Source organism: Elaeis guineensis, chromosome 5 (genome assembly GCF_000442705.2).
Source record: "Elaeis guineensis isolate ETL-2024a chromosome 5, EG11, whole genome shotgun sequence".
Taxonomy (NCBI): domain Eukaryota; kingdom Viridiplantae; phylum Streptophyta; class Magnoliopsida; order Arecales; family Arecaceae; genus Elaeis; species Elaeis guineensis.
The window spans coordinates 117,755,317-117,773,327 of NC_025997.2; the positions used below are offsets into that span (position 1 = coordinate 117,755,317).

The following is an 18,011-nucleotide window of genomic DNA, read 5'->3' on the forward strand; positions in this document are numbered from 1 at the left end:
TATTTTATACTTTCGCTGGATAATATTTTCAGAACCGAACCAGACATCGAACCGACATTAAAAAAAAAAAGATCAGGGATCAATCGAGTGGCCCGATCAATTGACCTATCACATCAGCATGACATAATTATGATGTAATAAATATATTTTATTTTTAAAAATATAAAGATATTAAAAATAATAAAAAAGTTTCTAAAAAATAGGCTAATAATTTGATAAAATCATGCATGATGCATATCTAAAATTTTTACCTATTCTTAATTTTTTAAAAAAATCTAAAAATTTAGAAATCAATATCTCTTTATAAACTTCAACAAATAAAAGCACCAATATAAGTTTGAACGGTAGCAACAAACATTCTAGAGAAGAAACAATACAAATAAAATTCTACACAAAAAACAGTACGAACAAAAAAATATTCAATGAGATTGTTTCACAACCAAACTTAACATAATATTTCTAGTCATCTCTCAATTCATAGCCAACCATATATCATCATTGTCTTCACCACGATCATCATTATCTCCCCCACGAGGGGATGCTACATCAACACCTTCATCTAATAATATCATATCATCATCATCTTCCTTATCTATAACAACAAAAAAAAAAGAACTCATCATAAAATATTTCAAATAAAAGGTTAAAGATATACCCAAACAAGTTTTAAAAATATAAATATTTTTACACATACCTTTAGGAGCATTAGAACTTGATTCTTCATTAGTTTTTGATAGCTCTTTGTCTTGAGTACTTTCTAACTCATCATAGTCAAGCTCTCCTTCAAGATCTTTTTTCACAATCCAAAATTATGTTTTGTCACTTGACTCATAATCAACTGGATCATAAGGCCGCTTATCCATTTAAGCCTATATGTTAAAATATTATAAATATTTAAAATAAAATCTCATTAGCAAGTCATGTAAACATATAGCCAAATCATAATATCACATTTAAAAAATAAAAAAAAATAAAATTATTTTTAATACATATTTTGTAAATGTAAGTTATAATGAACATACACTAGATCATTGAGCCTTTATGCTCCAACCTATTTCTCTTTTTGGTGTGAATACGTTCCAACACACTACAATTGTGTTTGCATCCGGAAGAAGAAGCTGTTTGACTAAGCAATCTAATAACAAGCTTTTGTAAATTAGGAGCATCACCACTAAACATCCTCCACCATTCATCTACACAAATTTCACACATTGCATTAGAAATTCTATTATAAAGTATAAACAAGTATATTAGTCATAAACTTATAAATTTGTACTTCTTACCAGACTGAATGGTTTTACAAGGCATGATAACGATCGATCATCTAAAGTTTTTCAGATATTTTCTAAACAATCTTGTCTCATCCAACAATTTGATTTTATTCCTTGTTACTTTGGTCTCAATAACATCAAGTAGCTCTGACATAATTTTCGGCTTCTGAAAAAAGTTATTTTGATCATATCGAAAAGTCGAGTTCAATCAATATGCACAAACATAGATACTTTGATGCAACATCTTATCCTAACGATTGTTTATGATATCTATATATGGCTTATATGATCTCTTCGTACCTTTAAATAATTTCTTAATACTTTTGCGTGCCCTGTATATGCCTTCATACACATATCCCAATGAAAGTTTCTCATCAGAATTACAAATACGTAATAAACATATTAATGGTGCAATAATCCTCACAATAATTAAGCAATTATTTCAAAACCTCTTTTCTAGAATAACTTGTTTCACTTCCTCTACTTTCAACAATTTCAAAAACTTCTTATAATCAAAACTAGTAACCAAAGCTTGCAAGTCTTCCTTATCGTCATGTAAGCTCCTCAATGTAATAAAAGTAGTGTCAAAATGAGTTGTCCCAGGGTGAACTATCTCTCTCCAAATTGACCTCTTTCTTAACCAATTCAACATACGTTTATGATTATAGATAAAAGTAGTTGTCCTTGATGCAAGGACAGCAACACTTTGCATATGAGATAATTCTCCAACATTTTTTATGATCAAATTAAGATAATGTACTACACATCGTGACCAACTAATATTTGAATATCTCTTAAAAAGCTCTATTCCAATTTTTTTATAGTTGGATGTATTGTTTGTCACTAAATAAATCACATTACTAGCACCAACTATTTCAACAATCTCAGCAAATATGTTGCACAATGTCTCATAATCTAATACCATATCTGATGTATCAACTGATTTAATAAATGATATTTTTTTAGAAGAATATACTAAGAAATTTATCAATAGCCTCTGTCTAGTATCTGTCCATCCATCACCCATAATAGTGCAACCACAATCAACTCGCATACTTCTATAAGAATCAACAATTACTTGTACATCTTTCTTGGCACCTCTTAATAAATTGACATGCAAAGCATAATAAGAAGGACCAGTATATTCATGACCCATAGATACTATTTTATCAACTGTAATTTGAAAGAAAGAAGAATTTATCACATTCATTGGGATGCAAACATAGTAGAACTAATAAGCAATGGACAAATTAGTGTCGTGCCATCTCTTTAGACTTTGCAAGCAAGCTTTGATAGTTGGTTGAGAAGGATTACGGATACTCAATTTGAAATAATTTTGAATATCATAATTAGCCTTTCTTTTTTCTTTGGAGGATTGTCCATCACCACTTTTAGCATTTCCTTTAGTAGGCAAACAGAGACTTTCTTTCATTTTATCATCTTCAAAACTATGCACACTTTGACCATATGGATTTTCATCATTAAAGATACCTCGCTTTTCTTGTGCTTTATCAATATTCTCTTATAAGGATTGTGCTACTAAATTCTGGACATTCAAAGAAACTTTTAGATATTTTCCAACTTGATCTTTTTCTCCAGTAAGATGTTGCTTCATTCGATTAAGGCCCCCACCAGTAAGTGGCTTGCGACAAAAATCACAAATGAGTATCTTTTTTCCTTGGTTATTTCGCACTTCAGTAATATATTTCTATGCTATATCTTTCTTTTGTTGAATACCTTATGTTGATTGTACTTGTGCATCAGATGGAGTTGAGCATGAATCTGTAGCTTCCATTTACTATAATAAAATAAAAAATTAATATCATATTATATGTAGCTTCTATGATAAAATAAATAAAAATTAATATTATATTATATGTTGTAAAATAAATAAGAGTGGTGGGACTTAGGAATCGGGATGATTGAACTTTGAAGTTTGAAGAGAGGTGGTCGAGAGTCGGGATGGATAGAGAGAGAAGTGGTCGGGATTTTGAGAGAGAGAGAGTAGCTTAAGCAACTGAGCCATAAGGTTAGGGAGGACAAGGAAGAAGGGGAAGAGGATGCCGTTGAGGCGGTTGCCATGGAAGTCGAGGCAGCGGAGCTAGTCCAGGTGAGAGAGCGGGTCGAAGGGGCCCCAAAGGTCGAGGAAAGGGAGGGCGAGTGGTGTCACATGGCCACCGATGCAACCGATGCCATGTCACCATCTGGAGCAGGCATCGGGGGTGCTCAAGTTAGCAGCCAGGTTGCCATGGACGTCGGCCCTCGATCGAAAGATGGTCAAGGCATCTCTGTTGGGCCCTCGATCGAAAGATGGTCATGATCAGGGCATCGGCCGTCGATTCTCAATCAGAATCGAAATATGACCAGGTTGCTTGGCGTTGTCGTGTTGCAGCTGGGGTTTCACCGCCACCACAACCATCATGAGCGGAGAAAGAACATTTTGGAACATTTGTGAACAGAGAGAGAGGATGCACCTTTAAGCTTTAGATCCCAGGGAGACAGAGACTCAGTGATGCTCGATAGTGCTCGATGGTGCTTGTCTGGCAGGCGATGATGATGAGTTTGGAGCTCTAGGCAGCGACAACGAATAGAAAGCCAAGGAGAAATAAAAATTAGGTATGGACGGAATTAGGACTGGCAAAATATGACCCGACCCATGTTCGATCCGTCATAAACAGGTTTGGATTTAGGCCAAACAGGTTTGGGTCATAAATGGATTGACCCATTTAATCCATTTAATAATTGGGTCGGATTTAAATTTTAGGTATCTGACCCATTTAATATTCAGATCGGATTGAGTCAGATAATCTATTTAACATGTTTAACTTATTTTTGACTTATTTAATCCAACCTGTTTAACCCATTTAAGATCCATTTAACCTATTTAAAATCTGTTTAACCTGTTTCTGATCCATTTAACCCGATCTGTTTAACCTGTTTAATCCATTTAGCCTGTTTAACACGTTTAACCTCATCTGACCTATTTAATAAATGGATTAAACGGATCGGATCGGATTACTTGTTTAATAAATAGGTTGGATTTAGATTTAAATTTTTGATCCATTTAATAAATAGATCGAGTTTGGATTGATGATTTTCTGACCTGATCCATATTGACCCAACTCGTTTATGATCCGATCCGATCCGATTGCCACCCCTAGATGGAATACCTTTACCCTACTCCCTAGCGACCATGCTATTCGACCCATAATCCGATCGGTTCATCACAAGCTGACCGATTCACCAAGTCTTCACAATTTTTTATGGGCTAACACTTTACTGGATCATGCCTAAGCTCCAAATTGGGATTAAAAATGGTCCCCGATCCGATCGATCGACTCGACCGATCTGGTTCGGTTCTGACAACATTGTCGTAGGGTGGCAAAGGCTTGTTCGAGGTCATCAATATGAGTCCTCGCAGATTGACTTTTCATGAGCATATTGTCCATGTATACCTCCATATTCCATCGAATTTGATCCTTGAAGATTTTGTTCATAAGGTACTGATAAGTTATATCTATATTTTTTAGACCAAATGGCTTGACTCTGTAATAGAAGAGGCCTCGATCAGTAATAAAAGAAGTCTTGTTATTATCCTCAGGTGCCATCCGGACTTGGTTATAGCCAAAAAAAGCATCCATGAAGGATAGGAGCTCATGGCCCGACATGACGTCGATCAACTGATCAATCTTCGGTAGAGGATAGCTGTCTTTCGGACATGCCTTATTCAAATCGGTGAAGTCGATGCAGATTCATTATTTTTCGTTCGCTTTCTTCACCTTGACCACATTGGCTATCCACTCGGGATAGGTCGTCTCCTTGATGAAATCTATCTGGAGTTGCTTGTCCACTTCTTTGGCTCTTTCTACTGCTCTGGTACAAAACTCCTCTTATTTTGCTTAAAGGAGAGGTGATTTGGGCTCACATTCAGTCGATGCATAATCACTGAGGAATCAATTTTTGACATATCTACTGGCATCCAAGCGAAGACATCCGAGTTTGCTTGCAAAAAAGAGGTTAGTTGATCTTTCATTACCTGATCCAAGTTTGATCCGATCTGAATTGTGTGCCCCTGATTTTCATCTGCCAAAGGGATTGAGATGAGGTCCTCAATGGGTTCTCCACATTCTTTGACCAACTCATCATGGATATCCAGTCCCTCAATCGAGTATGACTCGATCGGTCAATCTTCTTGGAGAGCGATGCTGTAGCAATGGCGCACCAGGTCTTAGTCTCTGCAAACTTCTCTGACTCCATATGCTGTCAGAAACTTCATCTTTAGATGATATATAGAGACGACAGCTCGGAGTGCATTCAGGCTTGGTCGGTCGAGGATGGAGTTGTAGATCGAGGATGCTCGGACGATCAGAAAGTCAATTTAAGCTGTGATCTGAATGAAAAATCGGCTGGTCTTCACAAGCAGCATGAATACTCCTTTCATGGGAATGGTGTCCCCGATAAGTTTGACAAGTAAAAATCCATCATCTCCAGCCGATCATCGGGTATCCCCATATTCAAAAAAGCATCATAAAATATGACATCGGCAGAGCTTCCATTATCTATCAGGATACGGTGTACATTATAGTTTGCAATATTTAAATTTACAATGACCGCATCATTGTGTGGGAATTGGACTCCTCGAGTATCCTACTCGATGAAGGCTATTAGTTCCCCAGTCTTCTATCTTTTCATCGATTCCTCATCTCCGTCGGGTCCCCTAACGCCATGCCCCCCAGTAATAGTGTTGATTATGCCAACTGGAGGTTGGTCTTCCTATGGTCCTGCCTATTACTGTTGCTCTGCCAATTGAGGGGATCTCTATCGCCTTTCTCGTCGCTCCCACCTTCGTAGGATAAACCTATTAAGATGACCATGTCTGATGAAATCTTCGATCTCATCCTGGAGCTGAACGCACTCTTCTATGTTTTGGCCGTGGTCACAGTGGTACAGACAGTACTTGTTCGAATTTCTTCAATTTGGAAATGTCCAAAGCCTCCTCAGCTTCGAGAGCTATCTCCTTATTTTCATTAGCACTTGAGTCCTTAGTGCATTCAGCTGGATGTAGTTATTATATCTTCTCGGTGGTAAGATCCGTCGATCTCTTCTCTGAGGGCTCCGAGGTCGATGGTTCTGAGGAGGGGTCTCATTCTTTGGCTTCCGAAATTGAGACCTAGAGCATTGTCAGGTTCTCTCCTCCTGCCTCAGGGAGTGCTCCTTATTTTGCCCTCCCGCTGCAACAGAACTAGCGAGTACATCGTTTTCTGTGAAGACCTCTTCCATATGGGCATACTTCTCTGCCCAGACCAATATGTCAGGATAATCCCGAAGGTAGGTCTTCATCAATGACTTCTTAAAGTCATTCTTTAAGAATTTGCCCATCATCGTAGATATCATGATCGACTGATATAGGTCACGGACCTCCAGGATGGCCATATTGAAGTGACTGACAAAAGTACAGATCGACTCATCCTCTTTTTGCTTGATGGTGTGGAGGTAGTCGGATTGCCTTTGCTATCATCAGCTACTTACAAAGTGACCGATAAAAGATCGACTGAGCTCTTCAAAAGAATGAATCGAGATTGATTTCAGACTGGAGTACCAATGTTGAGCTACCCCCTTTAGAGTAGTAGGCAAAGCTCGACAAAGAATAGCGTCAGTTACTCTGTGGAAGAGCATCACTGTCTTGAAGGTCTCAAGGTGATCGATAAGGTCGGCAATTCCATTGTAAGTTTTAAATTATGGAGCTTTGAAATATCGAAGGAGTGGCTCCTGCATGATCCTCGGATCAGAGGACAGGTCATTGTTAACCCATTATAAGGTGTCAAGGATGTATTGCAGATCGCATCGATCCATCGATCAAACTCTTAAAGCCGTCGCTCAAGTGTGGGGTCTCGAGTAGTGTGGGCCTCAAAATACTGAGGGGATCACTGATCAGGGGTTGAATCATGCCTTGATCGGATACTTAGAGATTGCCACCTTCTTAGTTCGAGGGTTTTGAGATGGCTCTGGTGGGTCTACCTCCTCTCTGGACTCTACGGAGATATCTGTGGTTGTTTTGGTGGTGGTGGCGACTGTATAGCCAAATTCAGTAGCGGCGCCACCGATGGATGTGTAGGGGCAGCCTGGTCAGGCTGCGGCGCCATCTGTGGATGCACAGGGATGGCTTGGATTGCCTAGATGGTAGCTATCAAAGTTTGAACCTGCTAGACAAGCAAGTTGAACTGATCCATCGTGATTAATGTCAGTTGGGCTAGCGGAGGAGTCTCCATCATCAGTGGCTGTGCTCAATTGTTAGCTTGGCTCTCCACTGATCGAGAGGTGGTGGCATTATGTAGTAGGATGACACTCTTTTTGGTGGCATGGTTGTTTTTGCTCTCGATCTGGACCCCTCCAAATGAGTCAGGGACCCTTTCTCTAGCATTAATCTGTTGGTGCGAGAATCTGTACGGTGCCTGAACACTGGAGTTGATGATAAAATAGGTCTTCCGAGGGTATGACCTGCACAAAAGCCTTGATCGAAGGTTGCTCCAGCAAGGACCCTCCGACACTCAAGTTAGAATTTTCATCCAACTGAAGGAGGACCACGAGAGGTAGAGTAATGACGTATCTTTTTGGGAGTCCTCTTTGAGTCTCCTTTATGGATGGAGAGCTAGAGCTTCAGTTGATAGGTTAGTTGGCATGATCCCGTGATTCATACGAAGTATAAAATTATCGCTTGAGACATTCGGGTTACGACGATTGTGGTTGCCTTATCAATTCTATAACAGTTGGTGTCGTATTTTGAATCAAGTGGCTAACTGAATGTTGTGAGGATAAGGATTGATCGGCAACGACTAGGAGTTGGATGCTTTGTGCTGCTACCGAATCTGTTTAGTGGTGCATAGGTGGTCGGCCAAAAATGGTCGGTCGATGAAGAGACATCGACGGTGATGAACAAGGATTGTCGAGCGACGATCGATGGGCTTTCGTCTGCTCAAGATGCAAAGTGCCGATCTGATAGTTGTAGAGGACTAGCTTGGCTAAAGTTATAGTCAACCTTGAGTCGATGAAGGCTTCAATTGACGGATCCGTCAAGCACGGACATCTTGAGCCCTGGACCTTTTCATATAATCAACCCATGCAAAATTTCCCCCAACAACTACCATGCTATTAATTTAATTTATCTTCAACTTAGTGATATCTTTGATTCTATGATTATTAAGTTTAATTATTTGATTTCCAGTATCTCATTATTATCCATATCCTTTTAAACAAATGTGAATAAGAATTTTTGCATTTGACTGGCATACATATTTGTATGTGTATTTGTCAAACATAATAATATGGATATAGTCATATGTGATTCGGTTTCAGCCCTATCAAATCTCAAACTATTTAGGGATTTTTAATTTTATCTTTAACTTTAAATTAGCACAAATCATCTAACTTTCAAATAAGTTCAATTTAGATCCAGGCTATGAATTCCGTTGAAATATGTTTACGGAATTGTCATATGAGATCATGTAACAGGCTTATATGGTAGAAAGGGCAGATATGACAAAAAAAGCCCTATATTTCTTCTCCGACCTTTTTAACACTCATTCAAATAGGATTTTACTTTGCTAAATCCATCCCTTCTTCCCATCCGGCAATTGAAAATCAACTCCAACTTCAAGGACTTCACATGAGTTGGAAGGTAAAAACTTTTTAGATCACTTTTTACTCAAAATCACTACCAATATTTAATGTTAAGTTAGTTCTTTGTTGTATTTTGCCATAGAGTGAAGAATCTAGGATGAAAAAATTAAGGATAATGAAAAAAATCTAAATTAAATCTCCAATAAATGAAACCCTAATGTAAGATAAAAAAATTACTTTCATCACAAAAATAGAGAACCAATCACCTCATGTTGCTACTTCTCGCTGAAGGGGAAACCACCATGCTCATGGGCACCACTGGGAATTGGAATTCAAAATCCATATTGTAGAAGGATGAAAATGGAGAATAAAATTTTATCTACATCAGCCCCTCCTACCACATAAGCTTGTTACATGACCACCCGTGACAATTCCATAATGGCAACTAAACGAAATTCATAGCCAAAGTCCGAATTGAACTTATTTGAAACTGAAATAATTGTTCGCACTAGATATTTACATATACGGGCTTTTGGGCTGGTCAGGATGAATTGGATAAATGGCATGTAGAGCGATTCTTTGTGCACCATGCATGGTGCAGAATGTGCGGTGATTGGTCACCGTGCAGGGGAGGAGGCATGGAGAGTCGGGAAAAAAATTTTTTTGTCAAGGGCGGGGGGGTTTCCGTGCAGTGCAATAAGAATTTCACATGGTATGTAATTTTAAATAGATATCAAAGTAGTTAGGTGGTTACAAATGAAAGTGGGTAAGTAGACAAGTTCATGTAACTATGAAAACACGATATAAAAAGTGGACCAATAGAGAGCATATTGCAAAATAATGAAAACTATATTTGATCTTCTTTCTTCGAAATGAACTTTTTTTTAAGTTCAATGATCTAATTATACTAAATTGAAGTTCAAGATAAAATTAAAATTTTTTAAATAATTAATGATTTTTTTATGATTATTATTATTTTTAATTTCAAGATATAGAGGAGGGCGATGGCGAGTCAAGAAAGTTGATGAGGGAATCAAGGATGGAGATGAATTATTTGGGATTCCCATATCCAAAATCATTCGAGTACATGACTTTAAATCTCAACTACTTTAAAAACAAAATTTTACATGACTGGATCATTTATTTAACAAACAGACTATTATTTTGTAACCATAATTAAAAAAACAAAATCTCTTCTTTTTTTTTTTTTTGCATGCCCATAAATTACAAAGTATTTTTAAGCATTTTTGAAAAAGATTAAAAAAATTTAAAGAGTATCGTTCTAAAGTTTTAGGGTTTAATGTTAGAGATGAACTACTATATAAACTAACACAATGAGAGATTTGCATTACTATCATATAACATCTTTATGCAATAGCGATTAAAGCTTGGTGGCCAAGTGATTTAGAATCAATAGAAATAGAATTGAGATGTGTTGCTCAATAGGAAAACAAAAGAAAAAGGTCGATCTAAAAAATAAAAAAATAAAAAAAAGAATATGCAAAAGATCAAAAAAATATCAAGGAAGAGGAGAGGATACAAGAAGACTCACACTAGGATATAGGAATAGGGGCTAGTCTCCTACCAAACCCATGCATCATGCGGTGTAGCAACTTCAACGGCTGCTAATTTTTGCAGTGTACTTTAGGGCTGAGCAAATAACTGAAATCCAAAGAAATCCACCCAATCTGACCCAATAAACATCAGTTTCAATTGGTTGAAAGATATAAATCGGATGGAATCGGATTGAGATTTGTAAAAAATCAGTTATTTATGGTCGGGTTTGGTTCCTATATTTTTAAACCGTATGAAACCGAATCCAACCGATGTAGTATTTCATAAACTCATTTTCAGTTTAGAACGGCATCGTTTAAACTTCAATACTTCATTCTAAAAAACACCCCATCACCCATTTGAATTCATGGGAATATTAAAATTGAATTGTTTAATAGGAGCACATCAATTTGAGATAATTCTAAAGTGAAAGTTTTCAGATGTAGTTGCTTTCAGATGAGTAAATCTTTCCTTTTCTATTTTATTTTGTACATATTCAAAAATAAGTCCAAAATTTGTAACTTATAAGGTTTAGGTCTTTTTGCATTAAATTGACTAAAAAAAAAAGATAAATAAGTTTAAGTGGGCCAATATTGGACTTAAATTTAATATTAAGCTAACATTGAAGCCCAAACTAATGCAACCCATCTAAATCCGCTATAAACCGTTCACTTCGATTTCAAACGATTTATACATGATAGACGGTTGGCAGCGGATTGAATTTTTTTTCAATTCGATTAGATTCAGTTGGAAGAAATTTTTTTCTCAACCCGATCGAATCCGACCCGTGCTCAGCCCTAGTGTCCTTTACATTCATCCAAAATATAACGTTCATAAAGTACTTTAGGTGCTAAAAATAGAAAAAGTTAAACTCAACCATATTCAAAATCCAAAACTATCTCCACTGAATCACTGTTACAATTTACAGTTGCCGTTGCATAAATGGTCTCATGAACAATACCACTCCAGCAATCTGTCCCGTCAAGTTATCAAATAAAACTTGAGGTCTTTTAGTCTTTGATTCCAAAATAACATGCTAAAACTAAGTAATCTTATAAAAACTCCTAATTTTAAGCCCTATGATGAATCATAGTATGATCTTGGGTCTCCATCAATGATTTATCTTAATCAATCAAATCTAGTTATGAATGACATGTCAGCACCTGTGAAGAATCAACCAAGTTGAATGATATTGGGTTGTTTACTGGATTTATCAACATTAACCGAGCATATATAAATTGCATCTTGGGGCACTCCGACTGTTGTTTCTGATGCACTGCAGAACCATATCTCCAAATTCATAATGAATTTGTTTCGCCAACCTTGTCTGGTTTCATGATATTGTAAGAGTAGAATCATTTTTCAGTTTCAGAAATTCACTATTTGATCAGTTTTCTTCCATAATAAAACGTTTATTCTGATTGCATGAATTCATATTTTCAGCTTCCAAGGATTCAAGTTGTGGACCCAGTTGCAAGATACTACGGTCTCAAACGTGAACAGGCTGTGAAGATCATCCAACCCAGTAAGACTGCTGGCAGATTTGTTATCTATAGATATGTTGTTTGAGTTGATTTCACTTTAATTTGATAGGAATTTTTCATGTAACCCAATCACTTGCTGTGTCGCTTACGTTTTGCAAGACACAAAGCTAGCTCTCGTGATAAAGAATTGGATACATCTTGTTCAACCATGGACTAGAGAACCATAGCTTCGTTGAGTTGTAACCTGGTTGGTTGGTGAAACGAAGGTGAAATCAAGGTAGGAATTGACCATGAGGCGGCGTCGAGACTTGAGAAATAAAAACTACATCCTCATATCTCCGTCTACGAGGCTCCAAACAAGTTGGTTAGATCAAAAAGGCAAGCTTAGATGAAGAGGGTGGCCACCAAAGCAGGAACTTCTCCATCAAGGTTTGATGCGGAATGCCTAGCTGGAGAATATTTGGGCCAGATGAAGTACAGGAAGCAGCGGAATCCCAAATAAATGAGCTAGAGCGTCCAAATAAATGGACTTGAGCGTCAAAACAAGGACCTAAACTTCAAGTGACCATAATTTTTTGGGAGTGTTTGGTTCACGACCGGAATTAGAATTAGAATCGAAATGGTTTGAAATCGGAATTAGAATGACCAAATATCCCAAAACGCTTGGTTTGTGACCGGAATCGAAATCAAAATCGAAATTGAAATGAAAATTCGAATCCATATATATGAGAGTAGAGATTGAGTTCTATGTACATTGGGCAATTCCCATTCTACTTCGGAATCGGAATCGAAACGAAATTCCTCCCAACCAAATGATTAGAATAAAAGTCACATATTTCCATTCTAATTCCAAACCCCTACTCTCCCAATCAAGCACCCTCTTGATTCAGGAACAGTTATGGAGCCCGTAATATATCAACAGAAAGCCCATTCACCCCAGTTTTTGGATTCAAATTCTATCATTTTAGTGAGTTTTTGGGTCCAAATCAAACTAGTCAACCTCTAGATTGACACGCTTACTAATTGAATTAGCTAAATTTGGAGCTGAACATGAGCTGATCAAATACAGCTTACTCATATCGCAAAGCTACATGGAAGGGTGCCTCCTAGTTCATGATTTCTGTAATTCTTTCCATAGATATCTGAGAACATCTAGATTGACACGTACGTGGTTGTTATATCCTCTGATTTAGCTAGTTCACGTCACCACTTAAGAAATCAAGAGAGCAAATGTGTAAATGCATTATGTAAACTCAAGCATGATCCAGAACTGATCCAAATGAGATTTTGACGAAATCTAAAGCTCAAACAAGCCTTTATTAACCATATATAATACAATCGTATCTTTGTCAGGCAGAACTGACATAAATAGCAGCCATAAGTTAACTATGGCTGATGCGCGCAAATGATAACACACTTTCAACAGGGAATGCACTTCAAATTCCCATAAAAGATTAAAATAAAGACGACCAACGCTGAGGTAAAATCACAAGAAGCAGCACTTCTAGCATATGCTCAAACCACATATCGATAGGTAACATATCTGCCAGCAGTCTCACTGGGTCGGATGATCTTCACAACCTGTCCGCGTTTGAGACCATAGTATCTTGCAACTGGGTCCGTAACTTGAATCCTTGGAAGCTGAAAATATGAATTCATGCCACCAGAATAAACATTATATTATGGAAGAAAACTGATGGAAAAGTGAATTTCTGAAACTGGAAAATGATTCTATTCTTACAATCATGAAATCAGACAAGGTCGGCAAAACAAATTCATCATGAATGTAGAGATATGGTTCTGCAGTGCATCAGAAACAACAGTCAGAGTGCCCCAAGGTACAATTTATACTCCGTTAATGTTGATAAATCAAGTAAACAACCCAATATCATTCAACTTGGTTGATTCTTCACAGGTGCTGACACATCATTCATAACTAGATTTCATTGATTAAGATAAATCATTGATGGAGACCCAGGATCATCCTATGATGCATCATAGGGCTGAAAATTCGGATTTTTTATGAGATCTCTTAATTTTAGCATGTTATTTTGGAATCCAAGACTAAAAGATCTCTAGTTTTATTTGATAACTTGGTGGAACTGATTACTGGAGTGGTACTGTTCATGATATTATTCATGCAACAGCAACTGTAAATAGTAACAGTGATTTAGTGGAGGTAGTTTTGGATTTTGAATAAAGTTGAGTTTGTCTTTTTCTGTTTTTAGCATCTAAAGTGCTGTATGAACGATATGATTTCGTTGAATGTAAAGGACACTGCAAAAAGTAGCAGCTGCTGAAGTTGCTACACTGCATTGATACATGGGTTTGGTGGGAGACCGGCCCCTATTCATATGCCCTGGTGTGAAACTTGTTCTATCCTCTCTTATTCCTTGAATTTTTTTTCTTTTGATTTTTTGCGTCTTCTTTTTTATTTTCTTTATTTTCTAGATCGATCTTTCCATTTTGTTTTCTTGTTGAGCAGCAGATCTCAATTCTGTTCCTCTTGATCCTAAATCAGTTTGCCACTAAGCTTTAATCTCTATTGCACAAATATGTTATATGATAGTAATACAAATCCCTCACTGTATTTAGATTAGGCAGCAGTTCATCTCTAACCCTAAATCCTAGAACTTTAGAAGTATTCTCTTTAATTGATTCCTCTTCCTTGCAGAAATTCATGGTAGTTCACTTAACATGAGAAAAAGAGATCTTTTGAATGAACAGCAAGCCATTAGATCTCACCTTGCACACCTCCAAATCCTCTTCATTACCTAATCAGGTCATAGTTTAATATTATTTAGATCCATCTCAGTATCCACAGTCAACATTGCATTGAAATTCCTAAATCAGTTCAATTAGAACTCAGGTCTGTGATAAATTTTACCAGCAAACATTTATGGCAGCCCCTCTCATAAACCTTGACAGGTCAAATTACCAAGACTGTCCTACATCAATCGTCCAGTTACTACAGTCTGAAAAGAATATTCTGCTTTTATATATGTATGATACATGTTCAATTATAGCAAGTCAAAGAGCCGGTGGAGAATATCATCAGAACCAACAACAAAGCCAACAACATTACACTGGTCATCAAAGAATTAAAATATTAGATGGAGAAGTCAGGTGCGAGCTAGATTCGGGAATGTAAGCGAGTGGGCAAAAAAAAAAAAGATGAAGGTAGGAGACAATTCCATATCCTCCATAGTGGGTGTCTTTGATCACAAGATAATTTATTTAGCAACTAAGGTTAATGGCAATATCATAATGTTTGCAATTTCGATCAAAGATGGTGCTATACTAGGGCTCTATTTGGGATTACTGTTGGCAGTAGAGTTTTTGAAGCTTTTGGAAGTAGAGCTTTTGAGAAATAAAATTTTTGAAAGTAAAGCTTTTACAAAAAACTATTTGCCGTTTGGTAACCATATTGATAAAGTGCTTTAGAAAAAGCAAAACAGCTTTCCGACATTAACCAGAAAGCACTTTTGGAGAAAGCTTCAAAATACAGTTTTCCTCAAGTAGACCTTTTCAGCTTTCTGACAAAGCCAAAATAGCTTCCCGATATTTTTATCAAACACTACTATATTACTTCAAAGTGCTTTTGAGAGCCAGAAAGTGCTTTCTGGCATTCTAAAAGCTTAGCCAAACAAGGCCTCGGTATATCCACAACAACCCTAGTGTCTGCTTACAATGCATGGCTCAGTAGTGTTATATGGTGAAGTGCATTCTGGGATGCATTGCTTGTACTTCTCCAACATCTGTACTTCTTTTTGTCTCTATTGCTAAACTTGAAAGTTGACATGCGATCGGTAACTTGATGAGGAAGTTTCCCAGATCTTAATGTAAACAATTACTTCCGTTAGCACTAGGAGCTGAAAATGTAAGCCTTTATGTCTCAAAGTGTCTTCAAATTCTTATGCATGTTCCACAATGCTAGGTTGATAGATGATAGGCGGCTCAAAGGATGACCTTGCTGAGGGCAAGTGATCAACCCTGCTTGGAATGGTCCATAGTTTTTGCATGAGAATCACACCATCTTTCCACATAGAGTGGGTGTCTTTTTCTTGCAGTAGTAATTAAAAGTTGTTATAGCTGTAGCAGATATTCTATGGCTTTGTTGTTAAGAATATTATCATCAAAATCTGCAATCATTAAAGTTATATATAAATGACATGTCTTGATTGGCATATGATTATTAAAAAAGCATACCTGAGTTTCTTTTAAAGTATACCGCTCTAATAGAGTCTTCTTTTCCTCATTTGTAAGCAATTGGTGCTTTGGAACAAGAACATGTTCCTTAATGTTGATCAGTAGCTCAGCTTCCTGCATTTAATTGTTACATATCACCAAGACATCATCAACAATCTATGGTTTAGAAAATCTACTAAAAAAGGGAAATTGGCATTGGATGTCTTAAGATGAAAACTATTTTTCCTCATTTCACTGATGGCTGATCTCAAGACTGTATGAGCAAGTAATGTTCTTTAACTCACCTGGAAGATCTCCGAGTGATATTTTGGAGACAATTCTTGAAGATATGATCTTGCAAATGGAGTCAGATTCTGCTGAAGAACTAAAATTGCTCTAGGAACACTCTCTACCTTCATCAATTCAGCATATTTCTTTATATGTTTCACACCAACTTTGTCATCATTAGGAAAGAAAACATATATCTGTTCCACACAGGAAAGATAAGAATGAGAGAAAGTTGAGGACACATGAAGCAACTCAGCATCTGAAACTTATGTTTTCCAGTGTAGGTACCATACACAACCCAGCACATCTTATCTGTCAAGACATCTATGCTTGAAATTTAATGCACTTTCCCTATTTTATGAGAATCTACTTGTGGGACATTTTTCCTAGTCTTCTCAAACGAATTGAAACATGATGCTTTCACTTTCCTACTTTTTGTTACCCTCTATGACACCAGGAGCACCCCCTTGATGAGGCATCTATGGAGGGGTGGCACCTGCACCTATTTAGTAGCCCTGCTCCCAGTTTCCCTATTTTTCTATTATCAATCTTTGGACACTTCTTTCCTATAGGCAGATCACATAGAAACAAGATTTCTAACAGCTCATTTTAGAGCAACACACAGAATCTTTTGCAAGATAGAAAATCAAAATAAAAGATTCCCTACATTCCAAAACCACCATCATCATTACCATCACCCAAACCTTTTCCCCATCGAGTATGTGTCATCCATAAATACAACTCAAAGTTGAGAAGGATCCATGGAACAATCAAGTCGTCATTCTGGCTGGTTGTCAATCTGTAATCAATCTTCTAGAAAATGTTGCAGAATTCCCCGATGAGGAAATTTAATCAGGGGGAGTGCTTGGCATAAGACATATGAGGCGAGTTGGCATGTCCAGAGATTTACCCCATTAGCTGCAGCTTAAGCTCATTCAATCAAAGGAGCAGCCTCCTGAAATTTCGGGGACTTAGAGTCTCGACGAAAGGGAAAGATGTTGAATTTTATAATAGGAAGCTGGTTTTATCTCAAAGGCACAAATAAGCTAAAGAGCCAAATAAAATGCAGATCCTAAAGGAAAAATAAAAAAGTCTCGTAACTGACCGCAGCTGCTTTAAAGTTTAAGTGATCGTGCACATCCTTTTGCCATAAAATTCGTCTTTCAAAATGAGCGGGAACAATGGCATACCTCCTTCCACACCCCAAATTAAAACAACACCACCCAAGATGGTCAAAAATTTCATCAGACTTACGAGGCAATCAAAGTTGTCGAGTTTCTTATAGGTAGATTCAGTCTCCGTGTCACCAACAAAGCAAACCATCTGGAATGGGAAAAAAGGAAAAGAAAACCTGAATCTGAACACAAGATCTTATCACAAATTAACTCACATCCAACCGGAAGCATTCTTGAGCATCCAGAAACCAGCTGCGACAAAAATTCAGCTTAAAAATCCAAATTAACGTACAAACAAATTAAAAGATCCAATTGAGAGGAGAATAAATGGTAAAATACAAGAGAATTAAGTGATCGACAGAGAAAAGGTAAGAGAAAGATAGAGAGAACATTTACCTGATCGGCGGGGTCGTTCTTCTTGGACTTGTTGATGA

The 18,011-nt window shown here is 37.1% G+C and overlaps 2 protein-coding genes across 5 annotated transcripts in view; one reads left to right on the top strand and one right to left on the bottom strand.

Annotated features, from left to right (window-relative positions):
• Positions 1–3,351: 3,351 nt before the first annotated feature.
• Positions 3,352–12,011, top strand: LOC140858041 (uncharacterized). The gene is made up of 4 exons (XM_073257468.1): positions 3,352–3,553; positions 6,457–6,599; positions 6,681–6,764; positions 11,886–12,011. The coding sequence occupies exons 1-4, from the start codon at positions 3,352–3,354 to the stop codon at positions 12,009–12,011; spliced, it is 555 nt and encodes a 184-aa protein (XP_073113569.1).
• Positions 12,012–13,217: 1,206 nt separating this feature from the next.
• Positions 13,218–18,011, bottom strand: part of LOC105045456 (DNA-directed RNA polymerases II and IV subunit 5A) — a 5,472-nt gene continuing 678 nt past the window's right edge. Inside the window, exons 1-6 of one of the 4 annotated variants that reach the window (XM_073258297.1) lie at positions 17,974–18,011; positions 17,657–17,725; positions 16,420–16,599; positions 16,136–16,249; positions 13,668–13,726; positions 13,432–13,567 (exon numbers count right to left, since the gene is read on the bottom strand). The exon at positions 17,974–18,011 is cut by the window's right edge and continues 678 nt beyond it. In XM_073258297.1, coding sequence (XP_073114398.1) covers positions 13,670–13,726; positions 16,136–16,249; positions 16,420–16,599; positions 17,657–17,725; positions 17,974–18,011 — 458 coding nt within the window. In that variant the 3' untranslated portion in view covers positions 13,432–13,567; positions 13,668–13,669. Of the gene's footprint in view, positions 13,568–13,667; positions 13,727–16,135; positions 16,250–16,419; positions 16,600–17,656; positions 17,726–17,792; positions 17,830–17,973 lie in introns of all 4 variants that reach the window. The other 3 variants (XM_073258295.1, XM_029264665.2, XM_019850544.3) reach the window with 3 other exon arrangements.